Source organism: Euprymna scolopes, chromosome 15, assembly GCF_053919585.1.
Source record: "Euprymna scolopes isolate OS-2025 chromosome 15, ASM5391958v1, whole genome shotgun sequence".
NCBI lineage: Eukaryota > Metazoa > Mollusca > Cephalopoda > Sepiida > Sepiolidae > Euprymna > Euprymna scolopes.
Genome location: NC_136496.1, coordinates 24515861 through 24533489, shown reverse-complemented (window position 1 = coordinate 24533489; position 17629 = coordinate 24515861). Strand labels below are relative to the sequence as shown.

Below are 17629 nucleotides of genomic sequence, written 5' to 3'. Positions count from 1 at the left end.
TGCGTGTAGTGAAGAGTATAGTGATCCCTAGTGCAACCAGACGGCCGCTGGCAGACTCTGAATGTGGCACCAGGACTCGGCGCCGACCCACAAATCCAAAGAGACCCAGGTGTGGCTTCAGAAGGAGTGCTACGACTTTGTGCTCTTCTCTAACTGCCCTCCTGCTCCCTCAACCTGAACCAGCTAGACTACACCATTTGGTCATACATCGAGAACATCACCAACATAGCAAGACCGAAGAAAGTCTAATTGCCGCCATCCGAGTATTCGCCGAGCTCCTGCCGGCGATTGAGTAAAAGGCATGCTTCCAGTCCGAAGGTCCTGGATATGACCTTAAACTATATCCTACGGTGATGCCCAAACGTGCGGGATTTTAATTGCCTTTGCACTCAGGTCAACTCTGACCCGGAGTGGTAATACTTGTTAGGGTCCTAACTATAGGTTAAATAGAAACCGACTTGAAAAGAGTATTCTTTTAGATAGAAATCGACTTGAAAAAAAAAAAATTCTATTAAAAATTTTTTCTTCAAAATCACTGGATTCAGCATTAAATAACCTGAAAGGGTTGATATGCCGTAAAACAAAAACAACCAACCAACCCAGTTCTGGACCCGTATCGAGACGCTGATTGAGGCTGAAGGCGGCTATATTGAATAGATTAAAGCTCACGTTACGTGAATTGATTTTGTGGAATAAAACTTTGAAAATATAGCTGTAGTGCTGTTGTCTTTAGGGTGACAAATTTATCGTTCTCTCTTGTATAACATAGTGATATCATGTAATACCGCTATTTTCTTTTCACAGGACTATATTCCCGAACCTTGGCGCTGAAAAAGCAAAACCCTGAACTGAAAATTCTCTTGGCTGTCGGTGGGTGGATGATCGGCTCAAGACCGTTCATCCCCATGGTACGCAGTGAAAGGAATCGTAAGGCCTGGGTACAAAATGTTGTAAACTACCTAAGACGGTAAGGACGACCCTTTGAACATGTGTATGGTTTCGTTTACTGATTTGTGTAAATATTATGGACCGTTGTCTCTATCTTAAGTATTTTAACTCATGAAATATTCAAATTCCAAATGAAAAGTGCAGATTAAAAATTTTGAATTAGAATATTTGATTTTTAATGGATTTAAAGTATATAACATAACTTCGTACTTGGGGGGGGTCACCGGATATTAATCTGTGTGTCAACTGTTGCATGACTGCGCATGAGCGATTGTGAAACTTGGCAGCTTCCTAATGTTAAGAATAAGTAGGTTTGAAAACACTTTTTAAGGACCCTATCATGATGGCTTAATGGGCATTGCACGTAATTCCTCGTTTTAATGCTCATGTATGTTTTGTGCTTACAAAAAGTGAACTGTTTAGAAAAAAAACCCATAATACTCGCATACACGTCTCATTTTTTTCCATTTTTTTTTACTTCATTTTTTAACGGAATTTTTCGTTACGTTTAATACCTACGGTGTTTCTCTCTATAGCAAACTAGCTGGGTGTCCAGCGTTGCTCGCTTGTTTATAGGTGTGTGTTGAAAAAAAAGTAGTAGGCAGGCAGGCTCGAACCCTTGACAGAAAAGTAAATGGTGGTGTGTATAAAGGGTGTTGGTTGAGCAACAAAAAAAAAAAAAAAAGAAAGGAAAATTACGAGCAAAAATTGGTAGTAGGCCGGCTAGAACCCGTATCGTGAAGGAGAAAAAGGAAAGTGAAAAAGAAAAGAAAAAAAGTGCCGCGTTAGCTGTTGCGCCCATCGCCAAACCGGAAGTGACAAAGGTTTAAATTAAGCCTAGACCATCGAAAATAGGCGATGACATTCGAAAATATGGACGAAACAAAGCGACCCCTCCTTGTAGTGCCGAGTTGAGGGCGAAGGAATTAATATTATTGGCTGATTTTTCGATATTTGTCGTCCGACGGGTCGTGCTTCCAAATGATACAGATCCCGTGAAAATCCGCCGCTTTTGTCGAAAATTTTTGCGAGACATACAAACATACATCCATACATTCATACATACATTTAAACAGAAAGGCGAGATTTACATTATAGATAAGAACTCTACATTAGTTAAAATATAATTTTCATGCGTATTTTATGACCGGGTAACACTGGAAGGCCTACTAGTATTTCTATAAATCTGTATATTATTATACGATTATATTTTTAGTTTTGTGCGTGCATATCATCATCATCATATCGTATGAATCCGTAGATTCTATTGTTGACATTGGTTTGGTCCGATATTTTCTAGTCAGAATTCTTAATAGAGAGGTATCGCTGGCTAAGGGAGGGATGACGTGAAGGTTGACAGCATTTTAAGTGAAAGCGATTTTTCTGGAACGGACTGGATCCGAAATTGGGACACCCAGCTCGTTAGTCAGTGTCGTTTACCATTAGAGCACCGTCCCCTTTTTGTATGTAAATAGAAATATGTCATTGGTTAACTAAATAGGGAATGAGCAGCGTACCCCGTACTCTACTAAAGAACCACTCAACCTAGGTGTCTCGATCGGTTTCCTCTGAAAGAATATAATGCTCACAGGCGACCCCAGTTGGGTGACCATATGAAAATAGCGGGCACTGTCTCTTAACAGCTATTAGAGATATTAAAATCTCCCAGAAAGAACTAAAAAAATAATAAAAAATCCATATTCATTCTCGTAGTTCTTAAACTTTTGGAATGAAAAAAAAAATGAGGCCTTATTTTAGGAACGACCTTCGTGTGACAAAGCTCACACTGAACATCCATTCATAGCCATTGTTCATCGCTGGCTTGCGTGCATTATAAAGGCCGATTACTATGTAGAAAAAAATAAACTCTGAAGCACAAAATGCGTCTAGTTTTAACGGTACACTATCCTCCTCATAGCTCCTCAAGTTTGGAGCAATAAAAAAATAGGCGTCTTTACTCTTAGAACGGTTCTCGTGTCAATAAGAACTAGGGAGATATCAACCATACCAGTCAATATAGGTGCTAGAGGGCTTATGAAGGAGAACCTGAAGTCCTACCTAACTAATATTCCTGGTGAACCAAGTGAAAGAGAAATCCAGACAATTAAACTTAAGGGAACAGCGAGGATATTAAAAAGAGCTCTCGGTTGGTTTCAATAAAAAAACAAGGGAATATTGGCAGCGGGTTTGGCTGCCCGATACACAGCATTACAATCTTCAAAGAAAGAAAATGAAAAAAAAAACCCACTAATTAGTGTACTTTTTTTTTTTTTTACCGATACTGAAATATTATTTTTATTTGTACAATTTATAACACAGAAGATTCTTGATACAGATACTGTATCAATAGGCTTCAAAAAGTAAACTAGTTTACAACAAAGTGAAAAGATGAAATTGCCGCCCTAGAAAAGACGACATTATTCCATTTCCGTTTGATAAAAGACGGTCTTCTAATTATGTTGCAGACAATCTGCTAATTGGTCAGTTGAGTACAAATCCCAAGAGCGATAGGAGCTTTCTATCATGCCTGAAAGTGACAGAATATTACACGAACGAGATCTGAGAAGCGCCGCTGTACAACTCATGCTCTCTACCTATCCAAGTTATGGCAACAGGACCATTGCCAGTATCCGCAAAATGCGAATCCGGACGATTTAATGCTTAAGGGTATAGCTCAACGAAGTTTTCGGCTACGGTTATGGTCTTTAGTGTTGTTTCTAGTGAGGGCCACATCATGCCACCTCACATCTGTGAAGTTGGCTAGAAAGTAAACACCAAAGTGTACCGGGATGTGCGGAAGAGTGTGGTGACCCACTAGTGCAATTAGGTGGCCGCTAGCAGAACTGCAGTATGGCAGCAGGACTCGGGGCCGGCTCACAAGTTCAAAGAGACTTAGGCTTGGCTTCAGAAGAAGTGCTACGACTTTGTATCCTTTTATTACTGGCCCCTCTCCTCTCCCGACATGAACCCGCTGGATTACTTTGTTTGGCCATACGTCGAGAATATCACCAAAATGACACCCCCACTCACCCACAACACCAAAGAAAGTCTGATCGCCGACACCCGCCGTGCATTCGCCGAGCTCCCGCCGGCGCTTGTGGAAAAGGCATGCTCCCATTTTGGGACCCGTATCAAGACGATGATTGAGGCTGAAGGCGGTTACATTGACTAGATGTAAGCTCTATTACAAAATCAAGTTACCTGAAATGATTTTTCGGATAAAAGTTTTAGGATGACCAATTTATCGTTCCATCCTGTAATAAAACATTACGGTGTTTGTGGAACGTACTGTTCGCACGAAAATAGAATTGTAATTTTTTGACAAGGCGGAATTATTTAGTAATGAGTTTTTATGATGTTGAAAACATCATAAATTTTTAGGGTTTTTATCCTCATCTTCATTGTTGCTGCTGTTTCATAATGTTTCGGCCAGCTCACTCACTTGATGTTTTCATGGTATTAACCGCGACGTGTTAGGAATGTTGAGCCTTGTAACTGTATTCAAAGTAATCACTGCTTTTCATAGTTGTTTTCTCACCACGTTCTGACCAACTAATCCTCAGGCCTGCTTTGGTAAATCCGCTATCTTCAAACAATTCTTACCTGGAAAAGTAGGGTGTCAACCCCTCTATCTACTGGACCACACGCCCTGAGGGCCCATCAAGGTCGGATGTTATGGTCTTATGAATCTAATTTCGTATTATTATTTGGGTTTCCATTGTCCGGTCCTTACCGAATCGTATTATATATATATATATATATATATATATATATATATATATATATATATATATATATATATATATATATATATATATATATATATATAACTTGAAGTTGCTATTTTTCAAAAGTAGGGTAACCAATGAAATATAACGAGGTTAATACAAGAGTGCTCTATACGGAAGTAGAGCAAGGTACATTTTCAATTTGTTTTTACATAAGCAGTAATTTATTGCTACACAGTCATAAGCATGTTTTGGTCTTTAGTAACTAGAGACCTCTTCAGAAAACAAACGTGTAATTACGAAAGGCTTTCGTAAATAAGCGTTTGTTGCCTGAAGAGGTCTCTAGTTACTAAACACTAGAAGACCGAAACATGCTCATGACTGTGTAGCAACAAATTACTGCTTATGTAAAGACAAATTGAAAAAATATATAATATATATAATATATATATATGATATATAAAGATAAGATTATATATATATATATATATATATATATATATGTGTGTGTGTGTGTGTGTGTATGTGTGTGTGTGTGTGTGTTGGGGATGATTCCTTTGAGATTAAGCTTCATAAGTTGTGTATTAATTTTTTGTGGACTGTTATCTTTATCTTCATAGTTGTTGTTTTGTTATAACGTCTCTGGTAACTCATTTTCTGGCCTTCTACATGGTATTAATCGTGAAAAGAAAAAAAAAATACTGAGCCCTTTAAGTGGATCCGTAGAAATTACTTCCTTCTATAATTGTTGTCTCCAAAAAAATAATATCTGAGTTCTAATCGACATCTAATTCAAAGAATTTTATAACTTGTTAGGAGTTTTATCAATTTACAGAAATCAAAATACCATAAGCTACACTAAAATGTGTTTTTTTTATTATAAAGTGTGTGACATTTATTTCTTACAAAACGTAGGCAAAGTCTAATCGGCTGAATGGTGATATCCCTCACTCTACCTATTTTGGATTATTGTTACAAATGATCTTGCGTTATCGCTACACCCAATTACCGCTGATTTTTCTCTGGTACTGAGTATCATTATTATTATTATTATTATTATTATTATTATTATTATTATTATTATTATTATTATTATTATTTGTATTATTATTATTTATACGTACTAGGAGTTTTCACACAGGCTATAAGCAAAGATGTCTCTTTGTCAAAAACTTGTGGTGCTTCCTGGAATCGAGGTGACAACAAATCTCCCCAGATTTCCAGTACCCTCCACCTATTTTGATAATATTTACAAAAGAATTTGCGTTATCGCCACAGTCGTTTACCATTTATTTCTAACAAGCAAAAGCCCATAGGCTTTCAATGGAATTTGGGTGGCAATAAGGCTCCCCAGTTTCCTTCGAGCTCATCTAGTGCTTTCTTTCCTCGGTCCTTCTATTGACCCTTCATGCCTATTTGGTGTAGTTATTATTTTTATTGTTATTGTTATTGTTATTGTTATTATTATTATTATTATTATTATTATTATTATTATTATTATTATTATTATTTTCAGTTACAAATTTGATGGATTTGACATGGATTGGGAATTCCCGTCAACAAGAGGAAGTCCACCAGAAGATAAATACAGATTTACAAAACTTATGAAGGTTAGAATATCTACTGATATACAATTTATGAATTACAACATACGCGCAATCAAGTGCACAGATGAGCACATTTCTAAATATCCAAATAATATAATTCTGTGTTCAATATATCTATCTATAAAACTGAAAGTGTCTGTGTGTCTGTGTGTCTGTGTATCTGTGTGTGTACATTTCCCTACGCAATAACTCTGTCAATTTAAAGTCTGCAGAATCGAAATTTGATATACAGGGTACTGAGATTTGGGAAAATCTATGTGCTCGGTTTTCGGCCAGAAATTGAGCGATTAAGGGGTCAAAGTTCATGAATTTGGCCTTTGAGAACTCTACTAATCTCCGCCGACAATTTGGGGTATAAGCGCTTAAAATTTTAGATATAGGTTCATCGGACATGGATCTTACTTAATAACTTGATTTGATCCCTAAACAATAAATTTTAAGGGGTTATAATAGGGATCAAAGTTAAAAATTGACCACTTTTTTATGCTTAACATACATCTCCAAATACCCGGGCACCCATGTTAGTATATCTATATAAATAAAACAGTGGATGTATGTGTATGTAAATATTTAACAGGAAAACTCTTAAACTATTAGTCACATAATACTGAAATTAACAGAAAATAGTAATTATACATCCAGGATGGTTTATAAAGAGTAAAATCTTTGTTTGTACATAAGAATAACGCGTACAGATATATATCCGCAAGTTGAAAAGTGCGGAATGTTCAGTTCACCTGGACTATGTGTTTTTATATCTTTCTGCTCATGCTAAAATTCAATTAATTTTTTCAAGTCATTTAATATTTAAACTTAATTATCCGTCTCTCGATAATAACATGGGTAAAGAACGCGGCTGGAACGCTAAGTGTTTTGGTTTCGATGACACGAAGTCAGTTTTTTACACTTTTGAAATTATGTATTTGTATTAATAAATACGAAATATGCATGAGTTTAAATATGTTTAAGAGTATTTTACAGGAAACTGAAATGTAAAATGTTTATTTAGAGGCTGAGATAATAAAAATTTCTTACAGATTTTTTCATAATCTCGTAAGACAATAAATATTTTTTTATAACAATTATGTTTTTTTTGCCGGAAATCCCTCACAGTCGAAGACAAAATCGTACTTTAAAAACTCATACTTTTCTTAAGGAAATCTTGCACGACAGGGACAAATTTTGAGTACGAGTTTGATAGAAAAGTTTTGGATAATAATATGTTATTTTTATTTAAATTATTTCTCCTGTTCCATTTAGATAGTTTTCTTTTCTCTAAATAACTTTTCTCTTTTTTACAATTTATTTTTTTCTAAATAACTTTTCTCCTTTTTAAAATGTTCTTTTTTCTAAATAACTTTTCTCCTTTTTAAAATGTTCTTTTCTCTAAATAACTTGTCTCTTTTTAAAAATTTTCTTTTCTCTAAATAACTTGTCTCTTTTTAAAAATTTTCTTTTCTCTAAATAACTTGTCTCTTTTAAAAATTTTCTTTTCTCTAAATAACATGTCTTTTTTAAAAAAATTTCTTTTCTCTAAATAACATGTCTTTTTTAAAAAAAATTCTTTTCTCTAAATAACTTGTCTCTTTTTAAAAATGTTCTTTTCTCTAAATAACATGTCTCTTTTAAAACATTTTCTTTTCTCTAAATAACTTTTCCTTTAAGTAAAATAATTTCTTTCTATTTCTTTAAATAATTCCTCCTTTTTTGTAAAGAAATAAGAATTGATGAGTTAGAGACGTTAAGTTAAATATACGAAGACATACCTATATGTCTTAGCTTATTTATTCATTTATCGATTAGACAAAACAGATATTAATTTCCAACTCTTATTCTAAAGTTGTTGAATGCGCGTGCTTTTTTCTTTTGTTTTGTTTTTTAGAAAAATATCCTTATATATTTACTGAGTTCAAATAAATGTTAGAAAATTATGGCAACATTTATTTTAACCGGGGTTTATTTTATCGCAGAATATATATTTGTTTGTCTAATAAAATATTAATAATTATTAAATTTTGAGAGAAATATTTTATTTTTCAAATAATAAAGCTTTATTGCTTGTAATGAATGAACGAAAGAATAGTTAGATCCCTCACGACTGAAGACAAAATTAAATGGATAAAGGTCATATTCTCCTCAGGAAATCTTGCTGGACAATGGAGAAATTCTGAGTACCGGTCTTCATACAAATGCTTACTTGGACTGACCGGTTCCTGCGTTTATTTTCGTCTTGTCTGCTTTATTTTCAAGTAATACATAAATATTGCTCGAGGTTCTAAAAATATAAAGAGTTGTAGATATTTTCTTAAACGCCTGTGAAAAATGATTTAATTTTAGGAGGAGATAATGCTTGGCAGAATGGCCTTCTGAGACCAAAACGTAAAGTACTTCTATCTCCAACCCCCACCTAAAAAGGTTTGGTAAACCGTGGAGGCCTCCAGAGCACTTTTAAAAGCAGCATAATCGTGCTTATTTCCTTGACCACCACCATCATTTTTGCGAACGTAGATATAGCAGACAATTTCTACAAGTAAACTGAAAAATTTAAAGTTTGGATGTAAAATGTAGGAGCAAAAATGTAGACATTTTCAAGTTTAAAAACACAAAAGTCTACTTATGAGAATTAAGGAAATTAGTACAAACTTTAGACATAGAATAAGTTGAAGGATAGCTATAAAAATAAACACATTTTATAAAAATTATGACCGCTAATTGTGAACTTAAAAGTAACGACTGGAGTTGAATTAAAAACCTAAACTATCAGGAGAATCGGTTGAACTTGAACGAGCGATAACAATAGAAGATGTGTGATTTGTTTTTATGGGTAAAAAATGAATAAATAGTTTTAAAATCAATATATATTTATCGTTTAATCATTACTACCAGCAGTGGAATGTTAAAAAAACAAAAACAAAAAAAAAACACAAGAACAAAAAATAACAACAACAACAACAACAAAAACAAAACAAAACAAAAAAAAAACAAAAAAATATATAAACAAAGGAATCCTGCTGTGCATCGAAAAATAGGTACAATTTTTTCCGATTGCGACACTGATTCCGATACCTCCAAAAGTTCTGATTTTACTGATTATCAATTCCAATTAATCGTCCCAACACACACACACACACACACACACACACACACACACACACACACACACACACACACACACACACAATTTTCTTTTCTCTAAATAACTTTTCCTTTACTTAAAATAATTTCACACATACATATACATACACACACACGCACACACACATACACACACTCACACACACACACATATATATATATATATGTGTGTGTGTGTGTGTGTGTGTGTGTGTGTGTGTGTGTGTGTGTGCATTCAAAGGAGTAGTGCTACCAATCTTTGTTTTTATACTTTATGCATTATTTAATATATTCATTTTCATTGTTTCAAGCATCATCATAAGTTTCGTGTATACACATAGAGACGTTTATAACGCGTTTCGAGCATGTTTTGCTCTCTTCAGATATTTTGTGCACGATTATACAAACATACAAACACACACATATATTTCTCTATTAATATACATATCATTCTAATTGTTTTCAGGAGCTTTATGAAGCTTTTGCTGATGAGGCTGAACAAACCGGCCGTGATAAATTACTTTTAACGCTAGCTACTGCATCGGGAAGCTATTACATCAACCAAGCATATGAAACAAGTGAAATTATCAAGTAAGATGATCTACGAAAAAACTTTATTTTTTATGTAATTAACATCCATTCTTCAAAGTATAGACTACCATTTACCAGAAACTTTTCCGACACCGGAGCAATCACATCTGGTGACGTTATCACTGTACCAACAGCTTTCAGATTTTCTCTTCTGTTTAGCCTTGAATTGTGAAGCTCTTGATGGGCTTTGTAAACAGTCTCGGGCACATGAATTTGTGACCCTATATAAAGTAATGCATGTATGGGAATGGAAACAGATGGAACAACTGTTGGACTTAATGTATTTGCTATTGAATTTCCACACTGTCTAACTATTGAATCTTATTGCTGATTTTTCTTTATTTTAAGAATCGCTGAGTTGTGTCATGTAGTGAAGTTGACCATACTTTGATAGTATCATATAATACTAGGTTGACGAAAAAGTCCGTAATTTCTACATTTACCAACGGTTTTCCAAGATGGAGAGCACGTCATCAAGTTTTCTGGTCATGTTAAAAGAAGCTGTTTTGTTTTTACTTCCGCTTCTATGTTGGGGGAAATCTCGAAAAGTTTTGTCGTTGTATACCATGGAAAAGCTTAATCTAATATATAAACGGATATATGTCTGTCTGCTTGTCGACCTCTCTATCTGTCAGTCTGTCGCCATATTTTACAACTGTATCTCCTCCGAAACTGAACGTTGCAGAGCGCCGCTAGGAGCCTCAAATGATTGGATTTTTTACGGGCCGTTCTTTTTATGGGCCTTTAACTGGGTAAAATTATTTTTAAGGCGTCAAAATTGAAAAAAAAAATTGTTAAACGCTTTGGACATTCATTTTAGTTTATTTTAATATTTAATTTTTAATCGGTATATGTGTGTCACGTTGGTAAAATGATAACGTCACCAGATGTGATTGCTCCGGTTACGGGATCGATTCTAGCTGATGACTCCTTAATATTTTACTTTTGAAATCACGACTCTATAATAATATATACAAAATCTGGACTAATTAAAATATAATATTTAAGCGTATTTTACGCCCGGGCCGCTGTACTTAGATAATACGAGTTTGATTTTGTAACTCTACAAAAAACTCGTCTTGGAAAATATATTTTATAAGATTACGTGAAAAATAGTCTTTAGTAATAATCTTTTTAAATGATATAATAAAAATATATTCTTTTCATTTTCTTTAATATTAATCATGTAAATTTTAAATGAAAATATTTCACGGTAATGATTAAAATATGTTTTATTGGACGATATAAGGAAATATATTTCCATTATAACATATATATCTACTTTTATATGAAAGGAACTTTGTCTGTGTGCGAGTTCGTTCCCTATGGAATCCGAAACGGCTGGGCCGATTTTTATTAACTTGCACACAAATGTACTTTATGCATGTGGCAGTGTTATTACATAGATTTTTTTTATCGAAATGTCTTCGATAAGCGTTGATAATCGATAATCGAAAAATATCTGAGGAAAGAAGGCGATTTTGACCTCACATAAATATTTAAACACCTTACACAGTCTAATATTATCAGTGAATTTGAGATGTTTTATTACGACATAAGCAGTAAGGCCCGACATATAAAACAACAGTAGGTTCTTTGATATGATAAGGGCATGTTCGAATTGAATTTTTGTGTTTAGAGCAGAATTGAGCTATGATACTTGACTTTTGCATTTTACATGTTAATTCAGGCAATTATCGCCACTCAAGCAGAAATGTTAGGCATACAAATAGGTGCTTAGATATGACAAGGGCGCGTTAAAACTGAACGTGCTTGTTTAGAGCAGAATTGAACCATGATCTTGACTCTTGCATTTTATACTTTAATTCAAGCCATTAGACATAAAAAATAAGTTTATAAAAATCCAGAGTGGGTGTTCTACAGTGGCATGTAGATTACAATGCATTGTTGACTAAATCACTGCGGAGAGACATGTGCAGTTTCCTCCCGGTGCATCGCAACGGATCCCACCCAAGAGCAGGTAATCAATCAGTTTGATTGAAAAAACTTGCGATTTCACCGATTGTAATAACTATAAAAATATAGGAGTGTGAAAAATATAGGAGTGTGAAAAATATGCTAGTCCGAAATAAAATCATTTCAAAGTAAATACATATTTTAACTAGGGTTTTAATATTAAATTGGTATTACATAAGGATTAATCAAAAAGGAATCTTCTTTTGTATACAACGGGAAGACTTCTCAAAACAGAAAGCAGAAGTAAAAAATGAAACTACATTTCACATAAACATTTTCCGATTTTTGTCTTTCGATGGAGTTTTAAAAGCCTGACAATAATGCTACAATTTGAAAAAGATTGGTATATTAATTAACTCCCAAACTTTGCAGATCATTGATAAAGCATTTTGAAAATTGAGTGCATATATTCTGAAAAAAAAAAAAAAAAGTTCGGTTTTTCGTCCCAAACATTATTTTAACACGTCACCCACATCGTATGCTAGTCAGCCATTTTCTTTACTGCATTTATTTACATATTCAGATACATCGACTATATGCTACTTATGACGTACAATTATCACGGTCAATGGGAAAAGGTGACCGGTCATCATGGAGCGATGTGGAAACATGAAAACGACCCACCGGGAGAGAAAGGCGAACTATACACGGTAAGAAATTGTCGTATTCAGTTTATGACAAATTTGATTTGTTTGTTTTCGTTTATAGCATATAAATCATTTTTTGGTTATATAATGTGGAATATGATAATTCTGTTAAAAAAAAAAAAATTGATATTTCGATTTCTTTCAAATACCGTACATTTCGGCGTATAAGGCGACCGTCAGATAAGACGAGGTACAAAATTAGAGAAAATGTTCATAAATTTATCATATATCGGTTGTATAAGATGACTGCCAAATCAGGAAACCATGTTTGTTTAGCCTAGGCTAGTGATTGCAAAACCCGGTTCTTGGTATGTTGGTTTTTAAAGATGATTTTTTGTTAACTTTAAGGATCGTCTTATACGTCGAAATATACGGTATTTATCCAAGTACTTTATATTTTAAACTATTTATTCAAGGTGTTTGGTTTGATTGTTTTGTTGAACTTCATATAAATACTTTTCTTGTTATTGACTGTTGAATCCAGACATTTTACTAAATGTTTTAAGCTTCAAATTCTTTATAGTTTTAAATATTTATTTATGGTGTTTGGCTTGGTTGTTTTGCGGTACTTCAAATAACTCCTTTACCTTTTATTTAATGTTGAATCCGGACATTTTGATGAAGGGTTTAAACTTCGAGTTCTTTATATTTTCAAATATTTATTCATTGTATTTGTTTTTTGTTGTTTTTTTTTTGTAAATAAAAACTGTTGTTTTTGTTTTTAGGCTTTGCAAAATATAATTGAGTTCTGTAAAGAGGAAGGAAAAACATAACACCAAGGTTTGATGCATTTAAAGTAGAAACCAGTACCTTACGACCGCCTGATATGGTAGCACCAATTGTCTGGAACTTATAATGCTTATGAATCAGTTTAAAGCAAACTGCATTAATAAAAATATAATAAAAATAATAATATTAAACACTGGTAGGGTGACACGACGTTGCCCCGAATCGAATGGTGACCAACGAATGTTTCACACTCTCATATTTTTATTGTCACCGAAACCGATGAAATAGCTTTTTTTCAATTTAATCGAGTGATTACCTGCTCTAATAAGGAACACATCGCAGTGCATCTGGAGGAAGCTTCACATGCCTATCGCAGGAATGAACGGTGTTTGGAATTCCGTTCTGGGTTACTGCTTCCCCAAATGTACTGACATACAGAAGTAAAAGTGTAATTTGGACAGACGTCTTACTGCTCAACCCCCTTCATTGTATACCTGCAAATTATTTCCCATATCTATTTTTCTAACTACTACCTAGCTCTAAATGTGTACCTATTTACAATGCCTCTCCACGGGACAAAGTTAGATACCAGGGTCGTTTTTTTAACGTGGAGAAAAGATACAAAAATAAAAATTGTCTCAGTCGTGAAGGATTTCTCCTCCACTGAAAGTAGCCCCCTACATCAATGTCGTACTGTTCCTTGTTTGGAATAAAAATGTAATAAAAAGCTAGTCCGGTCATTTTCTTTGCTTTTCTCTGTCGACCAGAATAGACTTTTTTTTTCGGAGATTCTATTTAACTTCTACGTGGTGAAGGAGATAAAATAAATTACTCTACAGATGCTCAGACAAATTTTAAAGAAAAAAATATATAAGGAATAAAGAAAAATAGTAAAATATAGAGGACTTCTATTAATACTTCAAATCATAGCAAATCTAACCGTTATTATAATAAGTGGAGTATGCATGGTCTCCCGTGAGTACAAAGATAACGAGGCACAAAAAATGACTAAGTTCAGCATTGCCCCCCCTCCGTTTAGCCCCAAAAGTCCGCAGGGGACGTCAAATCCTGGTGAAAATGAACAAACGGTACAGTTTTAGGCCTTAACATATGTAAATTTGAGTTCTGAACCAGGCAAAAATGGAAATGACTAAGTCCATCATTTAGCCCCAAAAGTCCCCAAGGCATTAGCATATTTAAATTTGGGCTCAGCACCATGCAAAACTGCTAAATAGCATACACAGAAAATTCTGGACAAATATGGTAAAATAGTCTCCAAAATGGAGTGTTTTTATTAGCCCTAAAAGAGTTCCTGAGGCACACCCAAAAGTTATCGAGAGTTATTGACAAACAAAATTATATAGAAATCAGTTAGTTACAACTTTTCAGAAAGTTTTATAAAAATCCAAGGCATCAATTTTTTTGATAAGCACAAAAGTGTCAATTATAGCCATTTTAACCCGAAAGGCACCCGTAAATGGGGGGTGGGTGCAACCGGAGTTTTCCCGGGAAATCTGTTCTGTTACTTTTTTACTCATATCATGTTTTATGTTTGTGCAATATTTAAAAAATTCCAAGGCGTTGTTGTTGAGAAAAGGGCGGACAGACGAAAAGACGAACGGACGAAAAGACGAACGGACGAAAAGACGAACGGACGAAAATACGAACGGACAGGGGTGAATTTACAAGTCCAACCTCTTTTTGTCGGGGGACCAAAAAAACAAACAAAATAAAACAAAAAACAAATGAGGAACAATGAAAAATAGTAAAATGTAGATTGCTTCTGTTAATACTTCAAATCATAGCAAATCTAACCGTTATGATAACAATAACAACAAAGTTGAAAAAAAAAAGAAATAAACAGCTCAACACATACCGTGTGAAAAATCGGTGGTAAAAAAAAGAACGCAAGAGATTTATCAACGCTATTGGTATGACGACGACTACTACTATCTGTAAAAAAATACTACGGCTATTAAAAGACAAAGAATCGCCGGTCAGCTATACAATAAGACAAGTTCTTAGAGGTATACATTGATGTTGAGGATAATTGGAAGAAACCTCATTGCAAAATTTCAGAGTATAAATTATCTTTTTTTTCTGATTTTCTTTCTTTAATTCAGGGATGGTCGCTTGATTTTTGGTTGAATGTTGGAATCCCAAAATCTAAATTGATAGTCGGCATCCCCACATATGGTATGAGTTTTACCCTGGCAAATCCTCACCAACATGGGCTTTTTGCGCCCGTGCGTGGAGGGGGCCGAATGGGAAAATATACCAGTGAGACCGGCATTATGTCTTATTACGAGGTAAGTACTTCATCGAATTGGTTACCTGAAGGATTTGTGTAGACCAACCCACGAATTCAGTTTAGTGTTTAAAACTCTTTTACCCAACAATATTATTGGCCGACATAAAAACAAAGTCCATGAGTCATTCGAGCCAATATCTGGCAAAGATTAGTCATTATATATATATATATATATATATATATATATATATATATATATATATATATATATATATAACAGTATATGTTATATATATATATATATAACATTATATATATATAACATATGTTATATATATATATATATATAACATTATATATATATAACATATGTTATATATATATATAACATTATGTTATATATATATAACATTATATGTTATATATATAACATTATATGTTATATATACATAACATTATATGTTATATATATATAACATTATATGTTATTTATATATAACATTATATGTTATATATATAACATATAATGTTATATATATATATATATAACATATAATGTTATATATATATATATATATATAACATTATATGTTATATATATATATATATATATATATATATATATATATATATATATAACATTATATGTTATATGTTATAAATCAATTGTCATGCTAGACGAGTTTCGCTTTTGCAACAGCCGAAGAGATGTACTCACCTTTGAGTCGTATTTTTCGGGATGATGTACAGTAGTTCTGTTAGATTGTTAGCTACCGGAAAACACCGGAAATAATAATCGAAGATTACTATGAATTTATAAACTCATGACAATTGATGATAATTATTAATTCAGAACATGTAGTACGTACATTATAGTTTAGGAATGTTGAAATCTTGGTTGTTATTGTTATTGGAGTGGTGGTCAGAGATGATGTTCATAATTAGCGCTGAAGGTAACAAAACGATTTGAAAATACGAAAATCTATGGACCAAAGCAGCTGGCAGCAACGTGAATCTATATTCACACGTTTGCAAGCGTGATGAGTGACGTCAAAGGAATTAAGTTAATGTAATATAGAGTTAAGTTTTTTGGAGAGTTGGGATCGGAAGATCAAAGAGACGCTGGGAACGGCGTCAAGGGTAAACTCTATGATCTCTATTAACTCTTATGTATATAACGTAATGCCAAAAACAGCCTTCTTCCAACATATATGCGCATATTGCTGCTATACGTTATCTTGGTCCTATCTTCTATGCTCATCCTGCCACGTAACATTTAGTCTCTCTTTTGTGCTCACCATATACTACATATAACCGTTTGGTGCCGTTTCAAACTCCCTTTATATTACGTATCCCAGTTTTGTATATTACATATCCCAGTTTTTTTTTTGTACACAGGCATCACCACATTATAGAGGCAAAGAGACCACTCAAAGATAAGGATTAAAGAGTGTACAGTAGACATTAGACAATATAGTAATCATTAGTAATGAAAATTCGGTAAATTTAATAACTGTGCCTAAATCAAAACGCGGATTCCATGAACAAAGCTTCTTTCTTAGAACTGCACGCCTGTGGAACTCTGTTCCGTCTACCTGCTTCCCTCCGGACTACAACTTGGATGTCTTCAAGTCAAATGTTAACAAATTCCTAATGAACCGCCCCCTTAATTAAACACTTCATCAAATCTCCACACTAACGTTATGTACTTGCAATAACCCTTATCCCTGAGTGGCTTCCGGGCCTTGATAAGTGGTGATCACTGTGTAAAAAAATAAAATAAAATAACTTATATGGAACGTCTCATCAAGAACTTATTTACATTAGACTTGAACACAACCATATTGTAGTCAGCCGGAAAGCAGGAAAACGGAAGACAATTCCACAGGCGTGCAGTTCTAAGAAAGAAACTTTGTTTATGGAATCTACGTTTAGGTTTAGGCACAGATAAAGAGTCGGGGGAATTGTTGATAGTGTTTTCAGCTAGACGAGTGTTTCTTGTGAAAGTTTGGCGAGGGGGGGACCATAGACTGAAGC

At 33.9% G+C, this 17629-nt stretch overlaps 1 protein-coding gene across 1 annotated transcript in view; it reads left to right on the top strand.

The window, feature by feature from the left end:
- Positions 1-17629, top strand: part of LOC145294227 (chitinase-3-like protein 1) — a 41891-nt gene that overhangs the window by 6952 nt on the left and 17310 nt on the right. Inside the window, exons 4-8 of the mRNA XM_080141336.1 lie at positions 805-967; positions 6193-6286; positions 9864-9988; positions 12489-12615; positions 15465-15650. Coding sequence (XP_079997462.1) covers positions 805-967; positions 6193-6286; positions 9864-9988; positions 12489-12615; positions 15465-15650 — 695 coding nt within the window. The remainder of the gene's footprint in view (positions 1-804; positions 968-6192; positions 6287-9863; positions 9989-12488; positions 12616-15464; positions 15651-17629) is intronic.